The sequence below is a fragment of the Bufo bufo genome, chromosome 6 (assembly GCF_905171765.1).
Source record: "Bufo bufo chromosome 6, aBufBuf1.1, whole genome shotgun sequence".
NCBI lineage: Eukaryota > Metazoa > Chordata > Amphibia > Anura > Bufonidae > Bufo > Bufo bufo.
Window position 1 is genome coordinate 5,038,723 of NC_053394.1, and position 27,650 is coordinate 5,066,372.

Consider the following 27,650-nt stretch of genomic DNA (forward strand, 5'->3'; position numbering starts at 1 on the left):
CTCTGTCTGTGTGGGTGCTGTTGTTCTGGGATTAGCTCAATAGTTTGCTCTCAGCCCTGGCCACACCATGCTCGTTTCCTGCAGCACTTCCTTAAGGGCCGGCTCGCGTCACTTCCTGGGCTTTATGGGTTAGGTCATGTGACCTCGCTGACCAATCTTAGCCCTCCTCAATGTATATAAGTGGCTCAGCCCCTTTCCTAGATGCCTCAGTGTCAAGGTCCTTGTGTCCTGCTAAGGTTCCTGATATCCGCTCGTGTGCCTGTGTTCTTGGACTCTGCTACCTGTTTGATCCCTGCCTGCTTGTCTTGACTCTCCTGTTGCCAAGCCGGATTGCCTCACCTGTACCTGTGCTGCCTGCCCTGACCTATTGCCTGTCTAACTTCACCTATGCCTCATCCTTCGGTCCTGCACTGTTACTCCTGGTAATGACCCTGTCTACCTGACTACGCTTGTACTTCTGGTACCTACCCAGGTATCTCCTGTTCCGCCTGGGCCAGCTGCCTCGTATGCCTATTCTCCTCAAGAGGCAGCGACCTGGTGTAAGTCTATCCCCACCATCAGAAGTACTGGGAAGATCCAGGGGTTCACTTAGACAATGCCCTTAGAGGACGTAGGACACATGGCACAGTGGGTTCAGACAAGCCAACCCAGAGGAGGTGGCAAGAGGACCCTACTGCTTCAACCAAGAGAGGCGTACTGGATACATGGCCATGCATGAATAAATCTTCAGCAAACAACTACAGACACAGCCTTCAGCGAACATTGCTGATCAGATTCCTACCTGCTGGATCCCGCGATACTGTGACGTCACCCGCCTGAGACGTGCGGCGCAAGACGCTTGGACAGCCGGCACCGTTCACCTCGAGGAGGGAGCGTGAGATGCCACATAGCGAGGTATATTATCAGGAACCAGGTAGGAACTGAAATATCATAAGTTTGGGACTTTGTCATTTCCCTTCTGGCTGGAGTGAATTTTCCTGGAGGAATTACTCTGCACGGCATCTGCTTGCATTGGAGACAAGCCGTTAAAGTGCCCCATATGAGGAACTTTCAGGACGCTTCCATCTATTGTACAAACAGATAGTGACATTGTTATAATTAATTGTCACGTAGCGCGGCTACGTATTCTTACCCCGACAATAGTTTGTGGAAATCAAATGGTATCATATTATAGTATTTTTAGATAGTTTTATGCTTATTGTATTTTATTGTGAATGGTGTATTGTTTTAACCCCATCTGACCAACCAGGTCCGAGTAAAATTAATACCATCTGATGCAGATGTTGTGAGTGCTCACTCTCTCTTTTGTTTTAGTTTATTCTAAAGTATCTTTCTTTCTTTTACAGACCTTTACGGACCTGGTGAGGGTGAGAGTCCTTCCCTTCCCCTCCCCCTTTCCCCCCTCACCCCCCCCACCTTCCCTTTTCTTACCTCGTTCCTTCTCCCCCTCCTCTCTACCTCTTATTAACCAGTTGCAAGTTTCTATTATCATTTACGTATAAAGTTATAATTTTGTCGTTTTGCCTTTATTTTCACTAGGTTTCTCTAATCCATACTTTGTACTCTAATAATTCATATTATCCCTTACATGCACCACAGACATCTAACTTTCCCCAGTCACCATCATCATTTGAAGCGAGTGCCCCGGCGGTCATGTGACTCGGTTATTCCATAGATTATCCGCCCTGTAATATATGCAATATGAATATATAGCCTTTGTCATCTTCTTATCTGCCCCCTCATTTATAGTTTTACTAATAGTTTAAGTTTAAACTTAGTTTTCCCATCTTCTTGAGTGGAGAACACAAATGGAACGCATACGGCGCACTTCCGAGGTCACGTGACGTTCGCGTCACTCATGTCACGTGACCGGCGCTCACCCTTGCCAATACATTACATAAGAAAGGCTGTTTCTCTGGTCCTTCCATGCTCCAGCCTCCTAACTACAGGAAAGTCCAATGTTTCTCCTCATGTTGGTTATAACCGCCGGCAGTGTTTCCGGATACTTGCCTCTCTCCTGCATTACTTTAGGACTGATAATCCCATCATCCCATCATCCCACCCTTAGTGACCCCCTCCTCTGCTCTACGTCACATACACTACACCATTCACCGCTCCTCAACCTCCTACTCCCCAGTATTAGAATTATACCTCGGATGTTCTGCCTCGGACATGCCCTTTTCTGATATATCCTTTCCACAGAAGTACCTCCATCCTGTTACTCTAATACTTAATGGTTTATCTTATGCTCCTCTATTATAGATACTGAAGAAGGTCCGTATGGACCGAAACGTCCGGTCAAGCGTTGATTTGTTACCTATCATTAATGAGCTTTCTTTCTTTGATGTAACAATAAATCATCTTAATTTATTTATTTTTTTGCACAGAGAAGAGAAGGAAGCATTAGTAATTCTGGGGGGGCACTAATGGTGGCATTACTATTACTGGGGGGCGCTAATGGAGGCATTACTATTACTGGGGGCACTAATGGAGGCATTTCTATTACTGGGGGCATTAATGGAGGCATTTCTATTACTGGGGGGCACTAATGGAGGCATTTATATTACTAGGAGCACTAATGGAGGCATTACTATTACTGGGGGGCGCTAATGGAAGCATTACTATTACTGGGGGGCGCTAATGGAAGCATTACTATTACTGGGGGGCACTAATGGAGGCATTTATATTACTAGGAGCACTAATGGAGGCATTACTATTACTGGGGGGCGCTAATGGAAGCATTACTATTACTGGGGGGCGCTAATGGAGGCATTACTATTACTGGGGGTACTAATGGAGGCATTACTATTACTGGGGGCACTAATGGAGGCATTACTATTACTGGGGGCATTGCTATTTCTGGGGGCACTAATGGAGGCATTACTATTAATGGGGGCATTATTCTTACTGGGGGCACTAATGGAGGCATTACTTTTACTGGGGGCACTAATGGAGGCATTACTCTTACTGAAGACACTAATAGAGTCATTACTATTACTGAGGGCACTAATGGAGGCATTACTATTACTGAGGGCACTAATGGAGGCATTACTATTACTGAGGGCACTAATGGAGGCATTTCTATTACTGGGGGCACTAATGGAGGCATTACTATTACTGGGGGGTACTAATTGAGGCATTACTATTACTGGGTGCACTAATGGAGGCATTTCTATTACTGGGAGCACTAATGGAGGCATTACTATTACTGGGGGCACTAATGGAGGCATTTCTATTACTGGGAGCACTAATGGAGGCATTACTATTACTGGGGGGCGCTAATGGAGGCATTAATATTACTGGGGGCGCTGATGGAGGCATTACTATTACTGGGGGTACTAATGGAGGCATTACTATTACTGGGGGCACTAATGGAGGCATTACTATTACTGGGGGCATTGCTATTTCTGGGGGCACTAATGGAGGCATTACTATTAATGGGGGCATTATTCTTACTGGGGGCACTAATGAAGGCATTACTATTACTGGGGGCACTAATGGAGGCATTACTCTTACTGAAGGCACTAATAGAGGCATTACTATTACTGAGGGCACTAATGGAGGCATTACTATTACTGAGGGCACTAATGGAGGCATTACTATTACTGGGGGCACTAATGGAGGCATTATCCATTCTGGGGGGCACTAATGGATGCATTACTATTACTGGGGGGCTCTATTAATACTGGGAGCCACATTATGACATAGCCACTTTACACCCCGTGTTAAGCCACACTCCATAACCACACCCCCTTTGGGGCATGGCTTAACTTGAGCAGTATTTTTTGTTGGGAAAGGTGGCGACCCTAGTCTATCTACTATGTATCTATGATCCAATCTATCTACTATTTTATATCTGACCACCTACCTAGATTCACCCATGTTAGATTTTTCGGTTCCTGACTGAGGATCATTTTTACTGATCAGATGCCCTGGTCCATATGTCTTAAAGGGTTATTCCAGTAGGTAAAAGTTATCTCTCATCCAAACTATTAGATTGGAGGGGGTGCTACTGCTGAGACCCCCACTAATCACAAGACTGGGGGCCCCGTACCCCTGCTGCTCCCCTAAAATGACCGGAGTGGCCGGTTGCACTTAAGCGCTGTTCTCGGCTGTCCCCGGAACTCCCATAGAAAAGAATAGAGCGGCCACGCAAAGGTGCGACCAGCCACCCTGGTCATTTAAGGGGAGCGGCAGGGGTATGGGGCCCCCAATCTCGTGATTGGTGGGGGTCCCAGCGGTAGGACCCCCACAGATCTAACAGTTATCTCCTACAAAAAATTCTGTTCCTGTTCCCGGTTGCTTTCAGTCCCTGCAGAACCAGGAATCGGCTTAGTCCAGTGACCGCTGCAGCCAATCACAGGCTTCAGGTGCACTAAAGCCGTACAATCCCTTTCAGGGCTCATGCTCACGGCATTAGCCGTTTCTGTGGTCCGCAAATTGCAGATCCGCAAACCATGGACACCGACCTGTGAGTTCTGCATTTTGTGGAACGTAACGCCCGGCCCCTAATAGAACAGTCCTATCCTTGTCCGTAATGCAGACCAGAATAAGACATGTTCTATATTTTTGCGGACGGCAGACGAGGTGATCTTTGCATCTTTTGCGGCCCCATTGAAGTGAATGGGTCCACATCCGATCCGCAAAAAATGTGGATCAGATGTGGACCCAAATCATGGTCCTGTCCATGAGCTCTAAGGCACACAAACTTCATGTAGATGTGTAACATCCCGGAGTGGTGTTACCACTCCTGCGCCCTGCTACTATCTTTAATGGTCTAACCAGTCCAGGTCCTCTACACTGTGCATTCCTAATCTTGTTATGCAACTGTTTTATTACATGTAATGTGCCAGTGCATATGGCAGAGCTATCCTACATGTAATGTGCCAGTGCATATGGCAGAGTTATCCTTAGAGAGAATGGAACTTACCATTCCATTCTCCCCCCTTTGGGCAGACGTGGGCCAGTCCTGCTTCCTGCTGGAAGGGTGGGGCAGAGGTTTCCAGTTAGTGCTAGTGCTAGCTCTAAGCTAGACAGGAGAGAAGCAAGGTGGGGCTCACTCAGGTGTACCTACGCCATCCAGAGCACCCTAAGCCCTGCTGGCCATGAAGAGAGATGTCTGGAAGCCATAGGTGCCAGAGGAAAAGTTCTTTGGCCACCATAAGAGAAATAAGCAAGAGGAAGAGTTCTGAATATAAGGAGGGGAATAACAGTCAACGGCACCCCATCCAAGAATACCAGGACTGTCCTAAAGTACAGAAACCAGACGACTTAAGCAGAGTTTAGTGCAGCACAGAGAAAGAAAGTAAAGTATTTAAGTGAGCCTGTCAGTACAGCAGTAAAAAAAAGAGAGAGAAAGCATAGTTGAGTTTGCCTTCCAGTTTATGCTAAAGCCTGCTGGAACCAAGACAAAGCCTGCAAATTGTTTGGATGAACGTTTATTCAAGTAAAGCTGACATTGAATTTCACCACAAGGTCTGAACTCATTATTTTTCCTTTATCCCTCAATTATTCCCCCTGTATTTTGCTTCGGAGCCAAAGCCTGGGGTCCAGCAGTATCCAGGTAGGAGCACCGTGACACATATAGACCGCACTACACCACTCAGCATTCCTACTACACCTGTGACACGATAGGGGCCCTGAGGGACGGCGCATTGCAGCTGGGACCCTGCTCAAGAGGAGCAAATCCACAACCAGAACTCAGTGAAATTGGCCTGCGTTATGTGGATTTGGAGCAGAACTGCGTGGATTTGACTCCTTTCATCTATGCCCTAATAAAAAAAATCATATTAACCTGTTGCCTGCCACTCTGTTCTTGCTCCCTGGCTCCCATTCAGTTCCAGGTTGTTGTCTTCTGGCCACGGTATTGACATGGTCACATCCGCCACTGCAGCCATTGACTGACTTCATGTTAAATAATATGTGATATAATATTAATTGGTATTTAATATAAAGGCTTTATTACACTACACAGTGACACCATCTATAGTGATACACAAGGGCGATGGGAGGTCTGTATGGGGACCTATATATGACAATGTATAAGCCCATACATTAGTAAGACACGCCTGTATCTATGGTATAAATGACTAACGGGGACAGACAAGGGGGTCGTCTTCTTACTCTTACTCTGTTGGGGGTTGTAGCTGCTGAAGAAGATGGAAGACACACAAGGAGCCTGAGAAGGAGGCTCCTACCCCTCAGAAAGGATACTTCAAGGACATTCATATTCACACATGGACAATAGGCTAAGACTTTTCCTACACTATTCTTGTAAGCAAACAACTCTTAGGGAGACTGAAAATAAATCGCATTATTCATTTTTCATATAACGCTTGTTGAATCCTGGTGATGAGTCCTCCGAGTGTCCTTACTCCAAATAAGCATACACTAGATTTGGAGAGGATTACCAAACCAGTTGTTATATTGTCTCATATACATATATATTACACTTCATCGGGAATGTGCTGCTGGGGGAAGTATCACCGCTGAAGCCAGTGGCTGGATGCAGCAGAGGTGACGGTGTCTATGCCAGAAGTAAACGAGCTGGGAACCAAAAGATGGGCAGACAGGAGCCAGGGCGGCGGGGAGCAGGGGAGGCTGGACATTTCAATAGCGGATGCTGTCTGCAGTTGGGTATATCTGGAAAACTCATTTAAAGAAAAAAAAGGGGTCCTCTCACTTTAGTAAGTGGCATTTATCATGTAGAGAATGTTAATACAAGCCACTTACTAATGTACTGATATTACCCATTTTGCTTCCTTTGCTGGCTGGATTCATTTTTCCATCACATTACACACTGCTCGTTTCCATGGTTACGACCACCCTGCAATCCATCAGTGGTGGTCGTATTTGCACAATATAGGAAAATTCACCGGCCTATGTGCACTCCCACGGTCCCGGCCACCAGAGAGGCTGACACTTTTTTCCTATATTGTGCAAGCACGACCACCACTGCTGGATTGCAGGGTGGTCATAACCATGGGAAGAAAATGAGTCCAGCCAGCAAAAGAAGCAAAATGGAGAATCACAATACATTAGTAAGAGCCTTGTATTAACCTTCTCTACATGATAAATGCCACTTACTGAAGTGAGAGGACCCCTTTAAGGCACCTGCCACAAGGTGGATTTTTTCCAAAGCAGCCATGAGATTTTGCCACATTTCTCTGTAAAATATTCAGCAAAATCTGCATATATAATATGTATACCGCGTATAATATGTATAATATGTATAGGATGTGGATGTGGTCTTTACCTTGCCTTTTACCACTATACATTAAAGGGCATCTGTCAGCAGTTCTGTCCCTATGACACCGGCTGACCTGTCACATGTGCTCCTGGCAGCTGAAGGCGCCCGTGTTGGCCCCATGTTCCTAGATGCCCGCATTGCTGAGAAAAATGATGTTTTATTATATGCAAATGAGCCTCTAGGAGCAATGGGGGCGTTGCTGTTACTCCTAGAGGCTCTGCTCTCTCTGCAACTGCCGCACCCTCTGCACTTGAAAGGGGTTATCCAAGTAATGAAAAAAATACATTATAAACCTCCTCAGGGCTACATATACATTAAACCCCACACGGTTATTCTGTGGGGGCGCGAACCAACGACGCCTGCGCCCAGGAATATCTGTGGGGGAGAATGATCTGCCCCAGCTTGGGGTGGCACAGCGACCAAAAATTGCTTTTCTGACATTTTTTGTTATTTTTTTAACATAATTCACCAGACAGACAGGGTGGGTCATGTGATATTTTTATAGAGCACGTCGCTACGGACGCAGCAATACTTAATATGTCTATTTTTAATTTTTGTAAATTTTTGAGCCATAGGATTTGTTAATTGTATTATGTGGGGGCTTGTTTTTGGCGGGCAGAGGCGACGTTCCCAGTGGTACTATTTGATTGCTTGGTGTTACCCAAAATTGACTTTGGATGGATTTTATTTAGTTTTTTTTATGTAGTTCACCTGATGGGCTTCATCATCTGATATATTTAAATAGCGGGTTGTTACGGACGTGGCGACATTTTTACAATAGGGATACATTTAGTTAGGTCACCTGCCGCTGATCGAGCGGGCGCAGCTCCTGCAACCGTGTTTTCACGCGGCTGCCGTCTCCGGTAGAGATCGCGCATACGCGAACCCTCACAGGAGTCAGCTGGCAGCCAGATACAGAGGGGGGGCGGGCACACAGGCTCTGACGCCAGGGACAGGGGGGATGACGTCGGGGGTCACGTGACCCGCAGTGGCGCTAATATGATAAATTACAAAAGTATTATTATGACTATTGGGAGACAAATGATAATATATAAATATAACTCAGACAGCCCCTTTAACTAACAGGGTCAGGAGGGATGACATGTCCGCTGTCAAAGTGCAGAGGGCGTGCCAGCTGCAGAGAGAGCTGAGCCTCTAGGTGTAATGGCAACGCCCCCGTTGCTCCTAGAGGCTAATTTGCATATATTAGAACATCCTTTTTCTCAGCAATGCGGGCACATGTGAACATGGACCAACACAGACGCCTTCAGCTGCCGAGCGCCCATGGAACAGCCTCTTTATGCTAGTGAGTACAGTCTAGTGGCTGTGCCTGGTATTGCGGTTTATCCTATTTACAGTAATAGGAATGAGCTGCACCAAGGCCGTCATGTAACTGACCGGGGGAGAGGGGCCACCACCCATCAGATATGGATGACGTATCCTGGGGACAGCTCGTCGATATATAAAGCACTGCGTGAACCAACGCTCGGATATGCTGGAGGAGGCTGCGCTCGTGCGGCTCGTTAACCACTCAATGTGGACCCCGCACCTACTGGACATATAATATCAATATGCCATAAATGTTCCAGATGAAACACCCTTTTTAGGTCGGGTTAGAGGAAAAGAAGGATGCCATCACTTCTTTACAATAGAACTTTATCAGAGGCATCCATTTGTCTGTGTGTGTGGGGGGGGGGGGGGAGCACCAAAATTACTTCCCGCACAGGGTGCCATATAGCCTAAGGCCAGACCTGAATATATCGTAGTGTGGGAAAAATCAGGCGACCCTGTGACACAGGAAACCCTGTACAGGAAAATGTGACAGACCCTTGGGGGACGTCCATCTGATACAATGGGAGGGAGGAGGAGGCTGCGAGCCCCGCCTACAACAGGCCGTGTGACACCGGCTTCCAGGTGCACAGAAAGTTACCAATGACAAGCATTAGCACATTCAATACATGTACAGAAAAGTGGCCTAAATGGGAGGAAATGCTCAACCCCAAACACTGTAGCGTGTTTATAACCGGGGGAGCAATTCCTCCGCATGTGATCCGTTGCTACCGGCAATCCCCAGCAAAAATGCATACAATGGAGGATGTCAACAGCGGACCACAAAAACATCCCACACAAGATGGAATAATGTGTGGATGAAAATATAAGAATACATAAATCACTGAAAAAAGGTGCACCACAATAATATGCTACTGACAATACTGGCCAGACCCTCTCGCTGATGTTAAAAGCTGAGACTTTAGCCAATATATCCCAGTCAGGAACATATCAGAGCCCGCGCACCCCGTCAAGGTGCCTCAGTGTGGCGTGGGTCCTACCGCTAAACTACCTATCGTGTGTGTCACTTTACTCAGTGATTTTTCTTTACATGTATTGAATGTGCTCATGCTTGTCATGGTAACATTCTGTGCGCCTGGTAGCCGGTGTCACATGGCCTGTTATAGGCGGGGCTCGCAGCCTCCTCCTCCTTCCCATTGTATTAGGGATCTTACTATGGAGGTATGTGGGCGCTTGGCTGTGAGTCGGTCCTCAGCACCTATCAGACTGTGTTCACACACGATAGGTAGTTTAGCGGTAGGACCCACGCCACACTGAGACACCTTGACGGGGTGCGCGGGCTCCAATATGTTACTGACTGGAATATATTGGCTAAAGTCTCAGCTTTTAACATCAGCATGAGGGTCTACCAGTATGATCAGACGCATCTTATTGTGGTGCACCTTTTTTCAGTGATCTATGTAGTGCTGCAGCTGATTATTTGAATAATCGATTAGTTGTCGATAATTTCATCGATTAATCGGGAAAAAAACACTAAAATGACCAAAAAAAGGGGTTTATATGATTTTACTTGAAAAATTATGTTCAAAGGCCATATTAAAACAAATTGTGGATGACACTGTTATGGGGGATCTGTGGATGACACTGTTATGGGGGATCTGTGGATGACACTGTTATGGAGGGGATCTGTGGATGGCGCTGTTATGGAGGGGATCTGTGGATGGCGCTGTTATGGAGGGGATCTGTGGATGGCACTGTTATGGAGGGGATCTGTGGATGACACTGTTATGGAGGGGATCTGTGGATGATACTGTTATGGGGGATCTGTGGGTGACACTGTTATGGGGGATCTGTGGATGACACTGTTATGGGGGATCTGTGGATGACACTGTTATGGGGGATCTGTGGATGACACTGTTATGGGGATCTGTGGATGACACTGTTATGGGGGATCTTTGGATGACACTGTTATGGGGGATCTGTGGATGACAATGTTATGGGGGATCTGTGGATGACATTGTTATGAGGGATCTGTGGATGACGCTGTTATGGGGGATCTGTGGATGGCGCTGTTATGGGGGATCTGTGGATGGCGCTGTTATGGGGGATCTGTGGATGGCGCTGTTATGGAGGGATCTGTGGATGGCGCTGTTATGGAGGGGATCTGTGGATGGCACTGTTATGGGGAGGGGGATCTGTGGATGACACTGTTATGGGGAGGGGGATCTGTGGATGACACTGTTATGGGAAGGGGGATCTGTGCACTGTTATGGGGAGGGGGATCTGTGCACTGTTATAGGGAGGGGGATCTGTGGATGGCACTGTTATGGGAAGGGGGATCTGTGCACTGTTATGGGGAGGGAGATCTGTGGATGGCACTGTTATGGGAAGGGGGATCTGTGGATGGCACATAACAGTGCCATCCACAGATCCCCCTCCCTATAACAGTGCACAGATCCTCCTCCCCATAACAGTGCCATCCACAGATCCCCCTCCCTATAACAGTGCACAGATCCCCCTTCCCATAACAGTGCCATCCACAGATCCCCCTCCCATAACAGCCCTGGCCCCGCCACTCACAGCAGTAGACTATTCCTTAACTGGCAGTAACTTTTACTTGAACTTTAAATCAGCGCATCTTTATTACCTTACAATGAAACTCCGGTAACAGGCAGAGCGGGCGGCAGCGTAACGTCACTCACTCACGTGGCGCGCCTGCTCTGCCCACTTTATGAATGAAGCAGGCGGAGCAGGCACGTCACGTGAGTAAGTGATGTTACGCCACTGCCCGCTCTGCCTGTTACCGGAGCTTCATTGTAAGGTAATAAAAATGCGATGATTCAAAGTTCAAGTAAAAGTTACTGCCGGTCAAGGACCCGCAGGCATAGCGCCTGACCGCCCGCATAGCAACGAATTGGCTGATTATTCAATAACGGGATTCGTCAACAACGAATCCCATTATCGAATATTATTGATGTGACGGACTGAGCCGTCACTGGGGCTGCTGGAGAAGCCTGAGGGCCAGCCTCCTTCCTACAGACTATGGACCCAGAACTATGGAGACCCCCTCAGATCTTTTGGGGTTGCAAGAAACTATGAACCCTGATTTATGTGTGGAATTTATATGCCACATATTTCCTATTGACCACTAAAAGTGCAGGGTGTGAATTCAGCAACACAAAAAGGGTTAACTCTGCACTGAGACTCCCACTGATTGTGTTAGTGATGGGAATAAGATAGCTGACTCTAGGAGCAGCCGACTCCTAGATGAGTAGATCACCCTATGATACACTCAGGAGATAATCCCATCACATGTGTCTCCTCTCTCTCTATTCATTCATTATGGAGGGGAGGAGGTCTGTTTGCATGTTGTTCATGGTTGATTGATTTATGTTGTTAAAGTTCTTGAACTGTATATATACTGAGTTGATCTTCAAGAAAGTGAGTTCCTGTTTTGGCCTTCAACATAGAGCCTTGTCTCATGTGTGTGGGGATTGCTATATGCTGTATACTCCCCTGGCTATAACCCCTAGCTCTTGTAAGAGCTGTTCCTGTTTCTTGTTCCGGCATCGGTCTCTGAAGGAAGAGAGGTTCACCCACTGGAAGCTGAAGCCCGGTCTTGGATCCAGCGTGGGTGGAGGACGGCAAGACCCCAACCAAGCTGCAGCGGTTGGTGGGGTCGGTGGTGGTTATGGTGTCCAGTGGAGTACATGGAGTCCTTGGGAAGCACTAGGAGCATCCATCAAAGGAGGTACCCAGTCAGGGTGCCAGGAGATCCGTTACAATCAATAACTTTGATTAATCGTTGCAGCCCTAGATTTATGTATTCTTATATTTTCATCTACACATTATTTCATCTTGTGTAGAATGTTTTTGTGGTGCATGTGGTCCGCTGCCGGTATCCTCCATTGTATGCATTTTTGCCGGGGATTGCCGGTAGCAACAGATCACTTGCAGAGGAATTGCTCCCCCGGTTATAAAAGCGCTACAGTGTTTGGGGTTGAGCATTTCCTCCCATTTAGGCCACTTTACTCAGGGATGTCCATCTGACCCCCAGACGTCCCATACAGTGGAAAGTCCAGGATGAGCCGACCTCAGTGTATCCATAGATCCGTCTCATATAATAATCATAGATCCATCTATCGCCCCGCACTGTGGTACTTTGCTCCGGCAGGGTATACGGGCCCCTGCACAATGGTGGAGCTGTACTGTCGAGCAGAGGGTCAACGCCAGGATACTGGTAGAACCCAACAGCAAATGAAACAGCTGTGAGCAGAGTCCTGCCTTAACCCTGTGCTCCCTGCTGGAGTGAACAACCCGAAGTACCGCTACAGCAGGAACACTGAGGTCCACATGCAATGGGAAAGCTGGGCTAAAGTGCTCTTATACTGAAGGGGTTAATACTAAAGTAGCGTCTTGTCAGCCCAGCAGCTCCATGTTAAACTGTGGGCATGGTCAGCCGTATCAACCCCAATTTCCCTACTGTAGAAAGCTAACTTCGGAGCCTCGTATCCTTGATTACTAGGAGCTTCAGTATGTGATATTGGTGTTTGTTCCCGCCGACTAGAGCCTCTCAACGCGTTTCTGTGTCAGTTATTGGCGTTGTCATCAGCAGAGGTGATAGCAGGAAATAATAATGCAGACAGTATTGCAGCATACCGCTACTGGTGGTGCGTGGTCACCTGCCCGGCGCTGGGGTGGCCATATGCAGCCGGTCAAACGTTGAGTATTTAAGGGATAAGTCCCTCCCCCAGTGTGCCAGACAAGCTCCACCCTCCCATCGCTGAGCCTCGTACTACAGGGTGGTCCGAGGAAAAGTAGCCGCCTCCAATATCTCCAAATCAAACTTAGTTGTCCATAGCAACCAATCAGAGCTCAACTTTCATTTATTCAGAGCCCTGTAGGAACCGCAGCCGGTTCAGTGTGGGGAAACGTGGTACGGTATATACAGATAGCAGGGGGCTGAATAGATCATTGCAGCGTAATGAGCCGGCCTGGTGTATCAGGCGTGGACCACGGTGGGACTTACATACGGCTTCTCCTATCAGATACCTACTCAATAAAGCATACGAATTATGGTCATTGAGACCCTGGGGTATTTCTGTCTACAGCCTAAAAGTTTGTTCAGGATCCTCAGGTCCAAATTCCCCCCTCCGGGGGATGCCGTAATTTGCTCGATGCCCTGAAACCATGTGGTCGTCGTGTTGCTTTTGTGAGTTGCATGGACATATAGCGATACCGGAGTGTCAGTTTTTTTCTAATGTCTCCCACTTGCTCCCCAATTCGTCTCGGTAGCTCACGTGTGATCTTTCCGACATACGGAACCCATGGTCTTGCAATTGCTGAAAGATCTGTTGGTATATATATTCACGGTGCAGGTACTGCAGAAGGTCTTACCACGCTGACCGCATCCCTGTGACGGTACTTCTCTGTACTAGATTGTCCCTGATAGAGATGAGCGAATTATTCAAAAATTAGATTTGGCCGGTTTACCGAATTTTTTAAAATATTCGGTTCGATCCGAACTTATTCGCGGCGAATCGCGTTAAAAAAATTGCTATTTCCTGGTAAGAAGCGGTATAACATGCAGTAAGCACTGCAGGGATCATGTCTAAGATATGTAAGACGTCCGCGGGGTCCCGAACATTGTGGACAAGGTCCGAGATGAGAGTTGTCCATGTGTTCAATACTGGATGTTATTGATGGCCAGCTCCGTGATGAATCCCAGCACTCGGATTAGGTAGTCCTTATAGGGGAACTTCACTTTTCCGTCACAATGCGCTGATGCCACAGATGCCGTCTTGAAGTCCTCTGCGTGAATGGCATAAGAAATGTCCATGCAAGGTTCGACGGGCACAGAGAAAACACGCTGTGTGGCCGACATTGATCCAGACACGTCATACCCGTTCCACATCGCAGCTAGCCACATAAGGTCCTGATTCCTCAGAACTGATCACCAGCTTACTGAAACAAAGTTTCTTTGGAACCACGTCCCTACGATAGCCGTGAGCCTCGGAGCCGTTATAACAGGAAGAGCGGGAGGCAAGTAAATGTCTTTGGTAACACCTCCAATAGATCGTCCTCTGTGTACGTCCCGCAGAACCAACCTATCCACACAATCCGGTCCTCTCTGCTTGCCTTGGTGAGTGGAGGCTTGGATGAAATCTGTATGAGCACAGCCAGTGGATCTCTGTCCTTTCCTTTGACTCCGGGTAAACAGGAAAATTTGGCTTTTAGGTTCAGCTCTGAGCACACTTCAATGGCAAGACCCTTTTGCTTCTCGGCACCTATGTGGGCAGACAGGTGCTGGGAACACTCTTCCAGTCTGGTGTATGAGAAATTATACATCGGTGTCACTCTGTACAGAGTCCATTGTTTTTGAAGGAGCAAAGCAGCCTGTGCCGGATCCAGAGTTTCCTCCAAGGGGGTGCACTGCGGGATTTTTTATTTTAGACAAGCTTCGCAATGCAGAGCATCGACGTGCAGAGGTCAAGCTTCTGGGAGGATACCTTGGGCTGTGAAAATGACTGCTCCTTCGTGCCGATGACCTACTTCTGGGGGTTATCACCCCATCTGTTGGTGTTTGCATATCCTTGCAATAAATGATTTTCCTGTTCACTGACTGTAAACAGAGATCTTGACAGACAAATGTATCAAACTCTGCCGCCATCTTTCTAGGTGCCACGTCTCCAGTCCCCTGACCAGCCACACTTACCAGCATCTGTTCCAGGACATGAAGCAGCGGAATGACATTGTTCATCCCGTAGTCCTGGTGACTGACAAATAACGTGGCCTCCTCCAAGGGTCTGAGCAAACGGCAGGTGTCAATCATAAGCTGCCACTGGCTGACATCGAAGTTACACAGGGGAGTACTCCTGTCCACTTGGATCATCAAGAAATACTTGATGGCCTTTCTCTGTTCGTATAGTCGGTCCAACATATGGAGGGTGGAATTCCAATGGGTGGAAACGTCGCCTATCAGCCTATGTTAGGGGATTCCATTCTGCCGCTGCAGCTCAAGGAGGGTGTGCTTAGCAGTGTACGAGTGGCTGAAGTGCATGCAAAGTATCATGGCCATTTTTAGGATGTCTTGCAGACACCATGTTCTTCCCGTTGTCGGTCACCATGGTTCCAATGTTCAGTTGTCGTGGAGAAAGCCAGGATTCGATTTATTGCTGAAGGACACGGAGCAGTTCCTCCCCTGTGTGACTCCATTTGCCCAGGCAAACCAGATGCAGAACAGCGTGAGAGTGATGTGAGGGGTCGCACATGGCTTGCATACACTACATGCCTCCAACATAATTCTTGGATCTCTACATGAAAATAATGTATTTATGGTGAATCGCACAAGGGGCATAGTGGAAGACATTGATTTCACAAGAGATACAGAGCAGCGGAGTTTGCAAAAGGAGGTGTACAGTCACCTATCAAATTTCCCCAAAATAGCCCGTTTCACATAACAAATTTCACCACTACGTAATTCGGCCCATACCGCAAAGGTAGTTGTACAATCACCCATCAATTTTCTCATAGAAAGCCTGTGTCACATAAAGAATTTCACCACTAAGTAAATCGGTCCATACCGCAAAAGGAGGTGTACAATCACCGATAAATTTTCCGGAAAAAAACATGTTTGAAATAAAAAATTTCACCAATGAAAGGATAATGGAACTTCACCACTACGTAATTCGGTCCATAACGCAAAAAGGGCTTCACCACATATAACTGCTCCACTAAACGGCAATTAGGCCCTAATTTTTCACAACAAAAAGGCTTTTCACCAGATAAGTGCAACACTGGACGTCGAATATATTTTTCTTTTGCCACTAATACACGGCAAAAAGGGCTTAACATATAACTGCACCGCACAAGGGAAAATAAGACGTACAAATATTTCCTTGTAATAAACCCTGTTAATGGCGGTATCACACAGCACTTGCACCCTAATAAGAACGGTTTGCTGGAATGACAGAGCTGTATAATGGCAATTTGGATCCGCAGTCAGTGCAGCAAGGTGTAACAGGATTGTTCCTATTACCCAGGCTGTAACCTCCCCTACTGAACCCTGTTCTACAGAAATGCTGTGGAGTAATTCCTCCCTATCCTTTCCCTACTGTCACCGCCAGTTCTGTGAGAAGATCTGGCAGACATTCTTCTCTACCTCTTGTATGATGTTCTTTGTTTTGGTTTCACTTTCTCATCTCCTTTACTTCTGCCAGGTGTCACTTATTTCGACAAATCGTCTTCCTTTATAATCCCTCCCATACTGCCTCACTTTGCAGTTTATACTACTTCCTGGATGAGGTGTTCACTGCTGGAGGCTGCTTCTGCTGTTTGTTCAGATAAGTCTTTTACTTTATTGTGTTTCCTTGCTGGCTTGATTCTAGGTGATCCTGACTCCGTCTGTATTAAGTGCAGGGAGCCGATGGTCGTGTTCCCTCACTATTATAGGGTTTTCAGGTGTCACACAGCATTAGGTACGTGGGCATGCAATCGTCTACCATACAGACCCTTGCATGTGCATAGCAGTCAGGGAGAGCTCTTAGGGTTTTATAGGGCCCACCTATAAGATCCTTAGTTTGGGATCAAGCCAGTCGCTCGTTTATTTATATGTTCCAGCTATCTGCTAACTTCATCCGTGACATCTACAGCTTGAATAATCTTTCCCTGAACTTGTAAATCGTTTTTTTCAGGACAATGAAGTCTTTCCTCACACTGTCCCTAGCGCCTGCTGACGTCTCTCCCTGCACTAAGTGCACTGGAGAATGTCAGAATATAAGATGGCTGAGGCTATTTATAGGGCTGTGACATCACAGGGCTGTCTGGCTGCTGATTGGCTGCATGCATGGCATTGTGGGTGATCCCACCTTCCCAGAGTTCCTTTCTCCATGTCCTCACACCTGCAGCAGCCATTTTAGGAAAAAATGCTATTCATTACCACAAAGCGCGAGGAAATTTGCCTTTGGTGCAAATCAAATTTTTCCTGAAATTCGGAACAAATTCCACTTCGTAAACTTCGATTCGCTCATCTCTAGTCCCTGACATTGCGTCCCCTCCAATATGTAATGGGCGGGTAGTCACTGATCGGGCGACCAATGTCAGGGTCTGATTGAACCCCTTCAAGCGACAACCAGTTTTGACCAAATTAAAAAATCCGACCTGAGTAACTTTATCTGGTAATATCTCTGCAACGTTTTTACTTATCCGAGCCGTTCTGAGACTGTTTTCTCATGACACATTGTGGTGAATTTGAGTTGATACGTTTTACCTTGATGCATAAAAAAATCCCAAATTTGCTGAAAAGTTTGAAAAATCTATTTTCAAAATTAGAATTTCTCTGCTTTTAACACGGATAATAACACCTCATAAAGTAGTTATTACGTAACATTCCCCAGATGTCTACTTTATGTTTGCATCATTTTGTTAATGTCATTTTATTTGTTTAGGACATTAAAAGGCTTAGAAGTTTAGAAGCTAATTTTAAAATGTTTAAAAAAAAAATCCAAAACCCACTTTTTTAAGGACCAATTCAGTTATGGAGTCGCTTTGAAGAAACCACCCCTAAATGACCCCATTGTAGAAACTACACCCCTCAAGTTATTCAAAACTGATTATTAAACTGATAATGTTTTTGGAGGGCAGAATTTGCTGGAATGATTTTCAGGTGCCATGCAGGGGTGCACCACCAATGATGCGAGGTAAGACGATTGCCTCAAGCAGCACCAGGTAGGGGCATGAGGGGGGCAGCAGAAGGGGGATTATCTGTTTCTGCAGTATAGTATTGGGAAACACAATGTGGAGTGTCCCACTACGGAAGGGTGGGCACTACACAAGGGTAAATTGGGTCACGTTTGTTCTCCACCTCCTGTGGAACATGGTCATTGTATTTTATATTGCATTTTAATGTGAATTGTCATGTTATTTATGTTATTCCCTGTGTACCAGGCCTGTTAGGGGTGTAGTTCCTCCTCCTAGGCAGTAGAGGGAGCTAGGGAACCCCCTAGTATATATAGTCAGGTCCTGTTCAGGGAGGTGTGTGGAATGTTTAGAAGCCAATTGTGCACCTTAGCCAGAGTGTAGCTGAGGAGCAGCCTCTGACATGCAGCTGGATAGCCCAGGCTTCTAGCTTGCCTTAAGGGGAAGAGTTTGCCTCCTGAGAAACTAAGTTCCTATAAAAGTACAGTGCATAGCCAAGGTGTTTCCAGCCAAACAGAGAGCTGAAGGGCAGAAGGATTTTATATTAAAGCAAGGACATATACCTGAGGAAGTTTTCCCTACCCAAGGATAAAGCCAGCAATAGGGCATACGGGCCTTGGAGAAAGTCAGACAAGATTCTGAGAAAGTGCAGCCTGATCTGTAAGTGTTTAACCCTCTGAGTATCTTGAAAGAACGTTGCCTGCCGTGTTATATAAAGCCTGCCTGTCACAACGTTTTACATGTGGAACTGACTAAAGACTGTAAATAGTTGAACTGTTCAGTAAAAGGAAGTTTTGGTTCACTGCAACGTGTGTTCCTCAATTATTACTACAAGAAATCGGTGTGCCACTGTTACCGGCACTGGCGTCATGAACTTAAAGGGATCTTGCCACCGGGCACATTAAACCTGCAACACCCAGGGCACCTCACCTACCACCTGGCCTGGTCCCTATACACAGAGAATGCCCCAGAGGATCCATGTGCCAGCCTCTCCATCACTGCTGTACCCCTGGCCAGGGTCTTCTATAAACTGTGAGTACCAAGAGCAACCCTCGGTTTATTAACTACACCTGTGACCTCACATTCGCTCACCCTGCAGGGCTGCGTACTGCAAATGGGCACTTGAGCAGCCAATGACTGTTGGGGCTTTGAAAGGGCAGGAGAGGAGCACCGGGGAGGGGGAGGAGATCCGCCATTATTGTGCCATGCCTGCTTCATCAGCACAGTCAGCAGGTAATTAAAGGGGTTCTGCACTTTCATTTAACTGATGATCTTTCCTCTGGATAGATCATCAGCATCTGATCGGCGGGGGTCCGACACCCGGGACCCCCGCCGATCAGCTGTTTGAGAAGGCAGCGGCGCTCCAGCAGCGCCGCGGCCTTCTCACTGTTTATCGCCAGCCCACTGGCGTCACGACTAGTATCAACTAGCGTGGGCGCGGCTAAGCTCCATTCAAGTGAACAAAGCTTAGCCCCGCCCACGCTAGTTGATACTAGTCGTGACGTCAGTGGGCCGGCGGTAAACAGTAAGGAGGCCGCGGTGCTGCTGGAGCGCCGCTGCCTTCTCAAACAGCTGATCGGCGGGGGTCCCGGGTGTCAGACCCCCGCCGATCAGAAGCTGATGATCTATCCAGAGGACAGATCATCAGTTAAATGAAAGTGCAGTACCCCTTTAAACAGAATCAATTTCATCGCTTGGATTAAATGGACATTAAAACAGGGAAATTTTTATTTTATAAATTGGGGCATAATTTAATTCTCAGGGGTCGGGGAGTCCACACATGGTGTAGACGCTGCAGGTTTTTGTAGTGATCAGCGGCACTGTACTACATTCAAACATATTATGGGGAAGAGGGGCCCCAATACAAAGTTTGCCCTGGGGCCCATATTACTCTAGTTACACCACTGGACAGTACAAATGGTCTGACAACTTGACCAACACATACACTTTTCATTCAGACGACCAATACCCGAGACAGTGGGCCTTCCCTTCACGTTTCCCACCTTGGGGAGGCCATAGAAGGAGGCCGGAATCGGGTATTGAGGTAGAAGGCAAGTGTTCTCCGTTTTGGTGATCCAGGATTAAGGCAGGACTCTGCTCACAGCTGTCTCATTTGCTGTTGGGTTCTACCAGTATCCTGGCGTTGACCCTCTGCTCCACAGTACAGCTCCACCATTGTGCAGGGCCCGTAGCCGAAGCAAAGTACCACAGTGCGGGGCGATAGATAAATCCATGATTATTACATGAGCCGGATCCTAGGTGCATCCGATCTATGGATACACTGAGGTCGGCTCATCCTGGACTTTCCACTGTACAGGACATCTAAGCGGCCATCTGAGTCCGTCAGATGGACATCCCCCAAGGGTCTCTCACATTTTCCCTTACAGGGTTTCCTGTTTCACAGGGTCACCTGATTTTTTCCACACTGCGATATCTTGTTTTAACGCTGCACATCTCAGTGACCCTACGATATTTTGCAGCGTAAACCCAATATCTTATATTTAGTGAGCTCCTTATCACAGATGTGCACCTACAACACACGATTTCATAAGCATTTTCTCATGGATGGGACCACGAGAAAAAAGAAAAGTGGTGTTTACTCCATCGTGTGCCGTATCTTCCTCCCGGGGACCATTAGAGTCATCCCCTGTACAGGATACTACTGTGTGCATGACCCCAACTACATCTAAAGCCATAGAAATGCTACTGTTTCTTCTCCTATCAAACTCCAGGAACTGAGATACCGAAAGCTGTAGAACGGCTGGACCCAAACCAGCGATGGGACACGGTGGTCACCAAAGAACGTATTTCCTTGCAGAGTAACACAATATAACAACTAAACTGCTCCGTATACAAATATATACAACCATATCATAACTGGACGACCGGAGGCCGCGTCACTCACCTCTAATCATGGTGGGAAAATCCCACTGCCCCCGATCACAGACAACCAAATCACAGACCTACAGGGACTACTTACTGTGCCATTTGCAGGTGGTCGGAGCCACAATATCCCAGCTGGACAGAAGGTAGATCCCGATATTCTAATGGGAGCAGAATGAGACCAAGTCACTAATAGATACAGGAGGATGGAAATAGTACTGTGCAAGAGCAGATACTGAGGATTACACCAGGTATACAGGACAGGAGAAGTGGTACTGTGCAGTGTATATATATACAGAATAAGAGCAGATACTGAGGATTACACCAGGTATACAGGACAGGAGAAGTGGTACTGTGCAGTGTATATATATATATACAGAATAAGAGCAGATACTGAGGATTACACCCAGTATACAGGACAGGAGAAGTGGTACTGTGCAGTGTATATATATATATACAGAATAAGAGCAGATACTGAGGATTACACCCAGTATACAGGACAGGAGAAGTGGTACTGTGCAGTGTATATAAATAAAGAATAAGAGCAGATACCGAGGATTACACCCAGTATACAGGAGAGGAGAAGTGGTACTGTGCAGTGTATATATATACAGAATAAGAGCAGATACTGAGGATTACATATAGTATACAGGACAGGAGAAGTGGTACTGTGCAGTGTCCATATATATAGAATAAGAGCAGATACTGAGGATTACACCCAGTATACAGGACAGGAGAAGTGGTACTGTGCAGTGTATATATATACAGAATAAGAGCAGATTCTGAGAATTACACCCGGTATACAGGACAGGAGAAGTGGTAGTGTGCAGTGTATATATATACAGAATAAGAGCAGATACTGAGGATTACATATAGTATACAGGACAGGAGAAGTGGTACTGTGCAGTGTCCATATATACAGAATAAGAGCAGATACTGAGGAACTCTTTTAATTTTATACAAAAATACAAAAACTTTTCCATAAAATTTCCAAACAAGATATAAAACAAAGGTATAAAGTATATACACTTACCCTACTGGCCCAGCTACATGCATACTATCTCATTCATACCTACTAAATAGAGAAAATGAAAAGAGAAAAAGAAACCTAACCTAAACATCCGATCCGGCTGAACCCTGACTATATACAAATTTATACAAATAGTTTATAACCGAAAATAAATGACAACTTATCACAAAAAAAAAATAATCAACACAAATGAAATAATCATAATAGAAATCATAATAGAAATATCAAATAATTTTTTTTTTTTTTTTATAATAATTTTTTTTTTTTTTATATATTATTATTATATTATTTTTTATTATAATTTTTTTTTTTTTTTTTTTTTTAATACACACACACACACACACATTTATGAGAAAACCTATACTATCCCTACCAATCTCTCTATCCCATCACCTTCACCCAGGGCCAACCTCCGCCTCTTGTCTCTCCATGAGGCCAGTCCTTCCACCACCACCCACACCCAGCCCCTCGCCTCATGTCCTCCTATGTCCGCATAGTCCAGGGCTGGATGTAGGTCTCCCCACACAAAAATATGAACCCCCCCACCCCATCCCACCCAACCTAACTACACCCCACTTACCCTATCATACAATATATACATCTTATAACAACCATATCAATCTATACAAACCAATATTAAAATCCACCCGAAGGCCCAAGTTCAGTCATTTGCAAACCTTTCTTCAAAAACTCATCTTAAATACAAAACAAAAACCTAATGTGAAAGCCTCAGCCCAACACCAGGAAAAGTGCTACTGAGGCTAAGGCACATCAAAGGTGAAGCCTCTCCAGAGGTAAGAGACCCCATCCGTACCCACCTTCTCGCACTCAAGAGAGCGAACCTTCGCCAGGTCACCTAGAATGTTCCTACACACCTCTTCCACAGGGAGGACTTTCTGCTGGGTTGAAACTAAACACCGTGCGTTCCATGTGAAGTACCTGATCACTATGCTAACTATAAAAGCTGTGCATGGGTCCCTTCTTCCCAAACCTTTGAATGCTCCATAAGCCCATTCCGCATAGGAGAGGTTGGCTAGCCTAGGCCAGCCAATGGATGCACCCACCCGTTTGTATACCTCTGTATTAAAGGGACACTGAAGCAGGAAGTGCTCCATACTTTCCAGTATGTCGCCACACTCCTCCCGGGGACAACCCCTTTCATCAGAGTTCCTGTACTTCAAGTTGTCCCTTACATACAGCTTCCCGTGAAAGCAGCGCCAAGCCAAGTCCCAAAACTTCAAGGGGATCCTTGCCGAATTTAACAACTGTAACCCCTTGTCTAGATCCCGGCTTGGGCAATCCTTAAGGGCCAGGGGCTTCCAGAAGTGGGTCAACAAGACCCTCTCGTCAAGGGATCTCCTTGACTGGGTCTTGATTTCCCTCACTCCCAAACCCCACTGGCGGATCACCTTCAGAATCGGGGTGACATAAGCCGGAAGATATCCGTGAGGTGTACGCAAATCCTTCACTTGCCCTCCTGTCTCCCACTCCTGGAAGAAAGGCCGAAACCAACCCCTGCAAGAGACTACCCACGGAGGAGCCCTCTCTTTCCAGAGGTTTGCCAGGTTGATCTTAACAAAGGTGTTCACAAGGAACACCACTGGGTTGACCATACCCAACCCCCCTAATCTCCTCGTACGGTATGTCACCTCTCTCTTGACTAGGTTCAGCCTATTCCCCCATAACAGTTGAAAGAACAGACTGTAAACCCGAGTCCAGAGAGGTTCTGGCAAGACACATACACTGGCCAAATAGATAAGCAAAGGGAGAAGGTAAGTCTTGATCAGGTTCACCCTTTCCCTGAGGGTCAAAGACCAACCCTTCCACTGGTCAACCTTCTGAGCGGCGATCGTGAGCCTGCTGTCCCAATTTTGGGTGGGATAATCCCCATGGCCGAATTGAACGCCTAGGACTTTGGCTGACGACTGGGACTCTGGGAGGGTGTCCGGGAGACCGAAAGATGGATCACCCCCTCCCAGCCAGAGACTCTCACACTTATCCCGGTTAATCATGGACCCGGAGACTTCCGAGTAGCGTTCTACCTCCGACATCACGTATTCCGCCTCCCCTCCCGAGGACACGAAAACAGTGACGTCATCGGCATACGCCACCACCCTCAGAGTGGCTTCTGGCTCCTCCAGACTCATCCTGACTCCCGCTAACGGTCCCCGATCAATCCTCCTAATAAAAGGATCAATCGCAAACACGTATAAGAGCGGGCTCAATGGACAACCCTGGCGGACTCCAGACCCGACCTCAAAAGGGCTGCCAGACCAACCGTTCACCAGCGGGAAACTCTCTGCCCCTGCATACAAGATCTTTAACCAATCGACAAACCCTCCCGGCAGGCCATATTTCAGAAGGACTGCCCAGAGGTACTCGTGGTTAACCCGATCAAAAGCCTTTGCCTGATCTAAAGCCAGCATGTACCCCTTCCAGTTACCCGCCCTACTCTGCTCCACTGCCTCTCGGACACCGAGCACAGCACTAAACGTGCTTCGGCCTGGAACTGAGCAATGTTGGGTCTCCGAAAGGAGCCGGGGCGCAAACTGCACCAACCGTTTAAACAGTATCTTGGCCAGGATCTTTCTGTCCGTATTGAGAAGCGCTATGGGATGCCAATTCTCAATACGGCTCGGATCTTTACCCTTTGATATAAGGATCAGAGCTGACCTCCTCATTGACTTCGGCAGAGTACCTGAGGAAAGGCACTCATTGAATACCTTAGTCAAGAGGGGAACCAAGGAGTCCTTAAAGGTCTTATAAAACTCGGATGTTAAGCCATCCGGGCCTGGCGACTTCTTTAGGGCAAGCCCTTCGATCGCCAGGCTGACTTCCTCTTCTCTGATTTCTTCTATCAAAACGCCAAGAGAGAGGTCTACTCTTGACTCAGGGATGGTTTCAGCCAGGAAAGCCGAAATCCTGTCCCGATTCAGATCCTTCTTCCTCAAGAGGCACGAGTAGAAGGACTTGACGATTTCCAAGATCCCTGATCTGGACCTATCCAGAGATCCCGTACCATCGACCAGTCCCGTCACCAACTTACTTTTCACTGACATCTTACAGTTTCTGTAAGGGTCGGGCGAGCGGTACTTCCCGAAATCCCTCTCAAAAACCAAAGATGTGTGCCTATCATACTGGCACCTCTTAAGCAAAGATTTCACCCTGGAGATATCCTCTCGGCTACCTCCAGTCGAGACCAGTTGTTCGAGTTTCCTCCTCAGACCCTGATACAAGCGGTACCTGTCCAGGGACCTGAGGCTCGAGAGCTGGCGGAAGAATTTTGCCACCCGATCTTTGAATATCTCCCACCACTCAGACTTAGTGTCACAAAGATCCAGCAACTCTACCTGACTCTGAAGGAAGTCCTTAAAGGATTGTCTCACCTCTGCTTCCTCCAGGAGGGCCGAATTTAGCTTCCAATAGCCTCTTCCCATTTGGGGGGATTCTGCAACATTCAAAGAGAACATAATTAGACAGTGATCGGAGAATTCCACCTCTACCACCTCTAAAGGTGAAAAAGTAGTCTCCTCCTTTAAATAAAACCTGTCTATTCTAGACCTAATCTGACTACCTCTATAATAAGTGAAACCACCGTGGCCTGGGGTGTGCCTAATGTGGACATCCACCAGGCGAGCCTCGCTAGCTATGCTATTCAGGGATACACTATCATAAGCCAGCCGGTTTCTGGCGCCTCCCCGGTCTTGGGACCTTGTGACTGTATTAAAGTCCCCGCCAAAGACCACCTGCCGACTCGTAAAAAGGAAAGGTTTGATCCTCATAAAGAGACGCTTCCGATCCCACCTGGTTTGGGGACCATAGATGTTTATCAGGCGAAGCTCTTGACCCTTCATGAGGACATCTAAAATCAAACACCTCCCCATTTCTAACTCAATCACTCGTCGGCTTTCTACTGGTGCGGTAAAAAGAACCGCCACTCCGCTATACGGCTCAGCCGCAAGAGACCAATATGATGGACCGCACCTCCACTCCTTTTTTGCTTTATACACAGCCGCCAAATCTGGCAGCCTGGTCTCTTGCAAAAATAAAATGTCAGCTTCAACCCGGCTGAGAAAATCAAAGGCTGCAAACCTAGCCGCATCCGATTTAATACTGGCGACATTAATGGTCGCCAGCGTCAACGGAGTGAGTGCCGCCATACAGAGTGATTAAGTTAGACGGCCTTCTTCCTTCCCTTCCCCTTCTTGTTCTTCTTCTTACCCCTCTTGGGGCTACCCCCTAAGGTGGCACGATCTCTTTTGAGAGAGACAGTGGTGTCCATCTCATTAGTCACCACCGCCTCCCCCTTCGCACCACCCTTGTCATTCCCATTCCCAGTGTCTGGACCCGCCCCACCTCCCGAGGACCTTGCATCCTCACCGGAGGGAGGCGCGGGCCCTTCCAGAGGCTCCTTCTCTTGCCCCTCCGGCTCCCCACCTTGAACCTCCTCCCCGGAAGAAGAGGAGGCGGAGATCTCATCCAAGGTGAGGTACCGGTTGGAAAGATCCAGGGGAAGAGAGTCAGGATTAGAGAGGTCCAGGGGGGAGCTGGCTTTGCCTTCCACAGGCACTCTAGTCGGGCTAGATCTTTTTTTGGTCAGACGTTTCCTTCTTATTCTTTTAGACTCTGTCTCACTCCCCTCTGTTGCACTCTCGTAGCAAGAGGACAGAGTCACCTCGGAACGGTCTAGTCTCCTGAGTTCCTCATTCCCCTCGATATCCCCCAGGGTCTCAGCTCTAGGAGAGGCATTCTCTTGGGAGGGCTCAGGCATCACCCCAGGACGGGGTTCCACCTGCCCCCTCTCCATCTGACGCCTCTCCCTCCGTCTCTGCTGGGACGGGCCGTCTTTTCTCTTCATCGACCCCACTGCCCTGTCGCCTTCGCCAGCACTCGCCTCGGCGGTGGGGGCCTCCCGGCTCGCCTCCGCGCGTGCACGAGCCACGTTGGCGACAGAGCGAGGGCAACGACTGAACGGGTGCCCTAGCTCACCACACAGGTTGCATCTAATCTGCCCACAAGATGCAGCTAGATGGCCTTCACCCCCGCACAACGCGCACCTCTGCACTTGGCAGCTGGCGCTGAAGTGCGAAGGGCTGCCGCACTTGTAACACAGCTTAGGCTGCCCCCTGTAGAACACCATGATCCTATCCCGACCAAGGAAAGCAGATGATGGTATGTGGGAAACCGACCCCCCTGAATGTTTCAACTTAATCTGAAACGTCCAGGCACCCGACCAGATGCCAAACTCATCCAGGTTCTTGCTAGGAAGACCCTGGACGTCCCCGTACCTGCTCAACCAGGTCAAGATGTCAACACAAGAAAGTGACTCGTTACGGGTGAGAACGGTCACCTTCTTGACCTCATTCTGGCGGGTTATCGCTTGTACAAAAAACCCCTGCCAGTCCGGCTGGTCTTTTGCCAGTTCATACCCAGACCAGAAAAGTTCAAGACCCTCTGGCCGGGCAAAACTGACATCAAACTCCCGGGTGCCATACGGATGTA

General features: G+C 47.5%; 1 protein-coding gene across 2 annotated transcripts in view; it reads right to left on the reverse strand.

Moving 5' to 3' along the window:
• The window catches only part of LOC121005278 (alpha-2-macroglobulin-like protein 1), a 234,254-nt gene that overhangs the window by 135,271 nt on the left and 71,333 nt on the right, over positions 1-27,650 (reverse strand). For both annotated transcript variants that reach the window (XM_040437916.1, XM_040437917.1), the window contains exon 17: positions 21,216-21,279. In XM_040437916.1, coding sequence (XP_040293850.1) covers positions 21,216-21,279 — 64 coding nt within the window. The remainder of the gene's footprint in view (positions 1-21,215; positions 21,280-27,650) is intronic.